The sequence below is a fragment of the Dacryopinax primogenitus genome, assembly GCF_000292625.1.
Source record: "Dacryopinax primogenitus strain DJM-731 SS1 chromosome Unknown DACRYscaffold_20, whole genome shotgun sequence".
Taxonomy (NCBI): Eukaryota; Fungi; Basidiomycota; class Dacrymycetes; order Dacrymycetales; family Dacrymycetaceae; genus Dacryopinax; species Dacryopinax primogenitus.
This window is the reverse complement of record NW_024467217.1, coordinates 429640-437320: the sequence shown is the minus strand read 5'-3', so window position 1 is coordinate 437320 and position 7681 is coordinate 429640. Positions and strand designations below refer to the sequence as shown.

The 7681-nt window shown below is 49.7% G+C and overlaps 2 protein-coding genes across 2 annotated transcripts; one reads left to right on the top strand and one right to left on the bottom strand.

Moving 5' to 3' along the window:
- The first annotated feature begins 4181 nt into the window (after positions 1-4181).
- On the top strand, positions 4182-5745 carry DACRYDRAFT_24676 (DnaJ-domain-containing protein). Its single transcript, XM_040773788.1, has 4 exons — positions 4182-4427; positions 4481-5010; positions 5065-5223; positions 5273-5745. Exons 1-4 carry the CDS (start codon positions 4242-4244, stop codon positions 5634-5636), a joined length of 1239 nt encoding a protein of 412 aa, XP_040625082.1. The 5' UTR covers positions 4182-4241; the 3' UTR covers positions 5637-5745.
- Positions 5746-5909: 164 nt separating this feature from the next.
- DACRYDRAFT_111158 (oxalate oxidase) lies at positions 5910-7669 on the bottom strand (the record flags this gene model as incomplete). Its single annotated transcript, XM_040769183.1, has 10 exons — positions 5910-6021; positions 6071-6247; positions 6299-6343; positions 6396-6819; positions 6872-6887; positions 6937-7011; positions 7064-7091; positions 7147-7213; positions 7265-7338; positions 7386-7669. The coding sequence occupies 10 exons, from the start codon at positions 7667-7669 to the stop codon at positions 5910-5912; spliced, it is 1302 nt and encodes a 433-aa protein (XP_040625081.1).
- Between the last annotated feature and the right edge of the window lie 12 nt (positions 7670-7681).

Genomic DNA, 7681 nt, shown 5'->3' with positions numbered 1-7681 from the left:
AGAAGGTGCCCAGGTTGTGGATCTGGGCCGCATGATTGTTGTGATAGGATGGTAGCCAATTAGCATGCTGGAAAAGACAGGACCATGTAGCACAGCCTGAAAATTCTGAGAAAGAAACCATCAGATCACCAATGCTAGGGGAAAAAAAAAGTCAGGCAACCATCAAAAGTGGGAGTGGGTGGTTCATTTCTGATCTTAATAATTGTGGGAATTGGCCATTGGATTCGTGGCATCCTGTGGCCTTGTTAGGGCAACACAGGCTGACTAAGTCTGCTCACCTAAGAGTGCCAAGAGTCTAAGCAGGCAACAAGGAAGTGGAGTAGACCTGATGACTAAGACCTATCTACAGTATAGGTACCTGTGGATGATCCTAAGAGACCAAGTCTGAAGAGACAGTCCCCAGGCAGAGTAGGCCTTATATTTAAACCTCTGTGGTGGAACCTGCTAGAACATCTTGCTTACTCAGCCTAGTCAGGTGATCAGGTCATGCACAGCCATGCACAGCAGGTCACCTGACCATCCAATCTTTCCAGCAGGTTCCAGCACATGCCAAGGTATACCAGCTACTTCCATGTCATAAAGGCTTAGTCATGTCTCTTGACCAAGCAATGGGCTGGTGCCCTGACACCTTTGCCTTTGCCTTTGCATTTGCCTTTGCCTTTGCCTGCCTGATCCCAGCCTCAATAGTTGATATCTCTTCTTCATGACTGTCTTCATGGTGACTGTCCTCAGGGTGCATTGTGTCCTTTTGATCTGATTTCTCTAGTGCTTGCATGTCAAGCCAGAAGTTGTCAAAGAGGTCCTGCCATGTCTCTTCAGGTTCCTTGTCATTGGACAACTGATAGGAATACCAAGCTGTGTCCAGAGCCTCATCCAGCCTTTGATCCTGAATGTGACTGGGAATGTCCTCCCTGGGCCACTGCCAATCTCAAAAAGAAACTATAGGACAAGGTTATTGAGACTGTGAGAGTGGGGAAATAGATACTTACTGTTCTTGTAACTGTGCTTGTGTCTGAGGCATGGGTGAGACAACCCTTTCTTTCAACATTCTATGCAAGCTGCACCTTCCCATCCATAACAGCAGCATTCTAACCCTCTACAAGGTGTAGATCAGTGCCAACACTCATAGCACATATCATGTCTGAAATAGATCTGTGATTCATGAGTAAGGTATCATGGAAAGAAGGTCAATAATGGACCCAGAAAGGAAATGGGAAGAGGCCTTTGACCCTAACCACATGTGCAGACCAGCAGACTTCAAGGTCAGGAATAAAGTCGATGTCTACACTCGGAGGTGGGCAGCAGAGAATGTTGGTATTGATATTGCTGATTTGATGTCAAGTGGAGAGGACCACAGCACTCTCAGGATAGAGATCGAGAAGAGGTTCTTGCTCAGGATCAGGCCTAGCAACATGTCAGGAGAGCAAGATAATGCCTTTATAGATTTCTTCCTGGGAGGATGCTCAGCCAGCAGATTCAAGATCTGCCAGCATTTTGTCTGTGAGGAATGGACACACATTGAAAGAACCATTGGTCATGAAATCCTTGATGGATTCAATAATGATGTGTGGTAGGCCTTCCAAGGTGAATGGCCCTTCTTCAAGATCATATTGGAGATGGGCTGTAGCAGCATGCCTGAGGACATCACACAGAAGCAGGGTGAAGAGGGGAGTGAAGGGGGAATTGAAAAGCTGGCAATGGAGTAGAGGATTGACCTAGAATAGAGGTCAGATAAATTAGGGAAAAATGTGCAATGAGAAGACTGACAAAATAGGCCTGAATCTTGGCTATCCAGTTAGCAAACTGACAAGGATGGTCATCAGGTTCGGGGGAAAAGGGTGTGACCTCGCAGAGCATGCCTATATATTTAGTGGAGTATACATTGTCTTGGTACCTTTCAGCTGTGGTACCAAGGCCACCAGATTTGCATTGGTGCAGTACTTCAGTCAGAGTCCAGTCTGGACCAAATGACTCATTGACATCCTCAAGGTACTTGATGTCAACATGCAAAGAAAATTCAAGCTTCCAGGTCCATATATTGACGAGATTGCGAGCAAGGGGCCCACACATTTGTAGCCATGTGGGTATTTTCCCCTGGTGAATCAAGTGAAAGTAGGTAGACTGTAATGAAGATGAGGAGAAGAAAAATTGGTGGAATTGGGAAGACATACCATCCACTTGCACCAGTTGTTTACACCACATACTGCATCAACTATGTTGAGTGGGTGGATAATGGGAATGGGAAGACAGCATTCAAGGTCATTGATGAGGTCCTGAGCTTCCTTGGAGTCAAGGATGCATGTATGATAAGACACATGTGATGTTGAGATTAGGTGGGTGAATTCATCTTCTTCAACATGGCTCAGAGGAGGGAAGTTGCAGTGATAAGTTGAAGGAGAGGTCAGGAATGCATCAGGGAAAGCCTCAGTGTATATGTGGCCAATGTAGCGAATGAAGAGGTCGAGACTGCCATGGTCAGATTTCAGGGTATGTGAATACCACTGTTCAAAAAACTCCTGTGAATGAAGGTTCAGCACTATGGAATGAGGACTGTGTTGTGGAAATGCTTACATGAGTGGATAAGAAAGATGGAAGGGAAGCTTCCAGTGTTTCACAAGTGTGAGCATCAAGAACTTCTTGAATATGGTTGGTGAGCTCCTCTTCAGCTTTGACAAGAGTTTTGATGGCCTCAAGCACCTTGGGATTGAATGAATAGGACACCTGGTTCTGAGTGCCAGAAGAAGCTTCTTTGCTGGAAGTATGGAGGGTCTTCAAGATAGCCAGGACAGAAGCACACTTATGTGCAAGCGCCATGTGATCAGAGAGCCCTTCCTCTGAGTGCTGGGGGGTTCTGCTTTCATGTGGGGTGGAGGGAGGTAAGATAGTCTGGTCCATTTCATCTTGGGTTGATTGAAGCTGATCAAACTGACTACTTTGATGGGAAAGGGACTGCGATTGCATTGGGTCAGGAGAGGGACAGTCTTGAAGGACAGCGATGGGAGGAGGGGAGATGACAGGGAGGTTGGGAATGGTGTGCAATCCTTCAGCAGTGTCTTGGGGAAGGAAATTTGCTCTGATCATTGCCAGCTCTTCCCTACAATAACTTTGACATGATTGCTTGTGTGTTGGAGGAGGTGAAGGAGTTTCCAGGCATTGGAGAATCTCTGTCAGAGAGGAGGGACATGTGTCTTGTGGGGGTGTTGAAGGATGGTGAGCAATGCTGGGTTCAGGGTCAGGGAGTTCTGCTGGGGGGCTGTTGCTACTGGGGAGAGTAGAGATCCAACACCAATAAGGTGTGTGCTGCCAAGGTGGGGTTTTCCTTTGGTTTGCCATGAAAATATAAGGAACAGGAGAAAGAAAGAGAGAGTGGAGTTGATGGTGGTAGACAGAGGAATGTGCAACTTATAGACAGTGATGTGTGCTAAGGGACAAGGCCATGGAAGATAATGTGTGGTGTTAAAGCGGAGCTTGAACCTAAATTTAATTACCCTGCATACAATGGGTCTGAGTATTTAGGGGAGTCAGACCCTCATGAGACCCTTGTGAGACCCTATGCGAAATGAAGCTGTCCTCTCCCGCCGTCCGTACTAGCACAATAATTTATTCATTTTATCCTTGAATGGTAATGGTATTCTTTCTTACCGCTTGTACTTTAGCATCAGGCTAGATCTCGACAATGGGTTAGCATTCTGTGAGGCAAACAAGTCGTTGCTTATAGCCTGCAATTGTGACAAAATGCCCAAAGCGGCAAGGAATCGTAATCTCAAAGGATCTATCCATCTGATGGATCGCAAATTTGCCTAGCAACTAACTTCTCATCATTTCGTATAAAGCTGTAACAAAGTTCTATCTTTGTGGTTACAGACACTCACGGAATAACCGTCCACCGGCTCCGGCATTGACTCGTTCCAGTCGCGTGTGCTTCAAAGTCCCTATCCATTGTCCAACTCATATCTATCTCTCTCCTTTCTCTCTTCCCATCATCTCCCACCATGGCAATCCCCATCCCCACTCGTCTACGTGCGCCATGGACAACACTCCAGTGTCCTCAATGCAAAGCTGAGCTGGAGTATACCCCTCCATCCCCACTCCCTGCAGGACCACTCCGCCTCCAATGCTGTGCTTGCTCAACGATCATAGTGCACAACCCGAACCTCACAGCTGGTTCCTCTCGCTCTCGCGGACAGACCCCCAACCCCTCAGCGAGCGGGAGCAGCACCCCTCTGGGTGGGCCACCACCCATGCCTGACCGCCCGAGGAGGCAGAGAAGGATAGGCACGGACAAGGAACCCCTGGAGACGGGATACTATGAGATCCTTGGAGTGAAGGTGGACGCGAACGAGGATGAGATCAAGAAAGCTTATCGGAGACTTGCGATCAAGCACCATCCGGATAAGAATCCAAATGATCATACTGCTGCTGAGACCGTGCGCCTATCCCTTCAAATTAGTATTAACCTCGGCTGATGTGCCCCTTCCAGTTCAAGCAGATCTCGGAAGCGTACCAGATCCTATCCGACCCGGCTCTGAGACACAAATACAATGAATTTGGTCCATCCCAGAGTGCGTCTCCCGAAGGTGGGTTTGTCGACCCCGAAGAAGTATTCGGCAAGCTCTTCGGCGGGGAGAAATTCGTCCCGCTCGTGGGGAATATCAGTATTGGCCGGGATATGAAGGACGCGCTGGTGGAGGCGGATGAGGAGGCTGCGAAGGCTGACGGGCATGCGCGGTCTGAGTCCGTCGGAGGGGAGGGAGAGCCTGGAGGTGTACGGCGATTGGAAGGCAAGGAGGGAGAGAGAGAGCAGAAGGAGATCGACCGTCAGAAGAAAGCAGAGAAGGATGAGAAAGATCGCCGGGCTGCGTTAGAGAGGAAGAAAGAGCGTGAAGAGCGCGTCGCAAAACTGGTCGAGAATTTGGAAAGGAAGTTGGCCGTGTTTACGGAGAATGCGACGCATGAGAATGACCGTGTTGCAATGGAGAGCTGGAGGGCGCAGTGTTTGCTCGAGGCGGAGTATGTTTCTTCCCTTATTGAATGTTTTTGCTTGTACTGATGAGATATATTCAGGGATTTGAAAACTGAGTCGTATGGCGTCGATCTATTACACGCCATTGGTTATGTCTACGTCGCCAAGAGCAGACAATACCTCGCCTCGAATGCAACGCCGTTCGGTGTTGGCGGATGGTTCCACGGCGTGAAGGGCAATGTGAATCTCTTCAGCGAAACGTGCGCCCAACTCCCAGTACTCGACTTTTGATACTAACCACCTCTGCAGCGTATCAACTGTCCGGGCTGCGATGGAGCTCAAGAGTATCTTTGAGCAAATCGAGCAAAGCGAGAAGAAAGGGCTCACAGAAGCGGACAAGAAACGTCTCGAAGAGCAAGCAGCCGAAAAAGCCCTCCAAGCGCTATTTAAAGGTGCACGGCTGGAGATCCAGTCCATCCTCCGGGAGACGTGTGATCGTGTCCTCTCCGCGCCTGAGGTGTCGAGGGAGAAGAGGCAGCTCAGAGCTGTCGGGCTGCTGATCTTGGGTGAGGCGTATCAGGTTGTGAGGAAGGACGAGGACGAGCAGGCGGAGAACGAGTATGTGAGGGTGGACACGAAGGCGAGTAGGGAGAGAGAGCAGGCAAGGCAGTAGGCATTGTACAGGTGGGGTTAAGGATCGTTGATTGTTAACACATGATGGTTTTACTGTGTCTCTCACGCTCACATATTATGTCATGCACGACTAATAGAACAGTTTTTGCACACTTTTTAGTCCGGAAGACATCAAACATCGCAGCTGTGACTCAGCGAGACGAGAGAAAGAAGGGAAGAATTTGATTCATTTGGTTCTGCCTCCGGAAGGATACAGGGACGAAACTATCTCTATTTGGTCCAATGCATTGTGTGCCAGGCGTCGCCCTGCTCCCTAGTACACGACCGTCGCCTTGGACTTGTTAAAGGATTGGATGACATCGAGTGGCAGCTGCAGGTGTGCTTGGACCATCTCCGGTGGGGTGAGGGAAATCCATTGTGTAAGACTGAGGAGAATAGATGAGCAGAAGCTCCGACTAAGACATGAGTCCATACCTGATATCTTGATAGATAGCAGCATTGAAGATCTCGAGATACTTCACGGTGGTGTCACCGATGTTCTCGATGTAGTGCCCGTACGCTGGAGGCACGTAGGCAATATCACCCGCCTGGTAGTTGAACGTTCTCGCGGTGGCGGAGGCAGCGAAAGACGTCAAACGGGCGTTGCCCTCTCTGAGTTGGATGTCAATTCCAGAGGAGGGGAACGGCTTGGCTCATACTTACAGGAAGTACGTCCATTCTGGTTCTGTTGGATGCCAATGCAGTTCCCTGGTTTTACGAGATGAGCAGTGGTCTGGAGCATGGAGCGGGGTAGACCGACCTCATTGCCCCAGGGTTGACGGTAACCTCAGCAGCGATGATCGTCGTTGAGATATTGAAAGTCCTAGAGTCCGCGATCTTAACCGATCCGCCTTGATATGCGGTCGGCTGTATCTGGGAAAATGCATACGAGAATGGTTCTGGTACTTGGCCATTCGGATCTTCCACCGCATCCTGATCAATGGGAGGAGGCACGACCCCAGGGAAAATGTATAGCTCCTCTCCAGGTATGTGGTCGAAGAGGCTGATATCGAGTTGGAAGTTCTTGGCGAGCACCTCTTTGGGCACATGGGCGAGCCAGTCGGTAAGGAGGAAGGTATCGTCTTCGCTGAACTCGCCGTTGTCGAATACGAGAAGGAATTCACATCCATCGGCTGTGTCGTTCAGACCTTGAATCGAATGGGGAATACCAGGGGGAAAGTACCCTTTCGAACGCACTTTCAAAACCACGGATCATTATGGTGGGATGTATCTTACAGAGATCTCCTTGGTACTAAACTCACTGTTAGAATACATTGGTACGTGCACAGCGAAGGACTTACAATATCGGCAATGTAGTTCCTTCCTAGTTGATCAACTGCTGTGATGCGACAGCTTCCAGCAAGAACGTAGGACCACTGTTTATACCAAGTATGAGAATACACCAAGCGGTCCAATAGAGGCGCCCACCTCTGAAGCTGTATGCCAGTGTAGCTCGCTAGAAGCGTGCGTATTAAGCATGAGAGCGTTCCAAGCTCGCCCATAGCACGCACCGATATGCTCCCGCCTTTAACCGCATATCCACACCCGCAAGCGCCGTCGCGATAGGCATACTGTTCACTATACGACGCGTGTTGAGCAAAGGATGTAGCTAAGATCTCGCGAACGCACCGTTCTGTTGCCTAGCCCAGCCACCATCCTGAAGCCGGTTGTGGGACAACGAGAACGGCCACTTAGAGTTAGGACTATATGCGCGTCAGACACCTGCTCCCCACTTCATATAATCACGTACATGTCCCCCTCATCCGTGCTGGGCGGTGCAAGCGTATCCGGATTCTCAATATCGAGCGGTACGTTATCTTGTGCAAGAATGTCACCCCCTGTGTTGCCCCTCTCGGGTTGGGGCACAGCCCCAGGCTGGTTGAACTGGTTCCAGAAGCTGTCATTCGGGTCGTCGGAGGCATAGGGTACTGTGGGAGTTGGTTGAGCTGCGGAAGAGGTCGAGCTGTCTTGTCGCGGCTGGAGCGGGGTGCATAAGGCGAACGGAAGCGCGGCGAGCAGCAGGAATGATTGCATAGTTTACGCAAG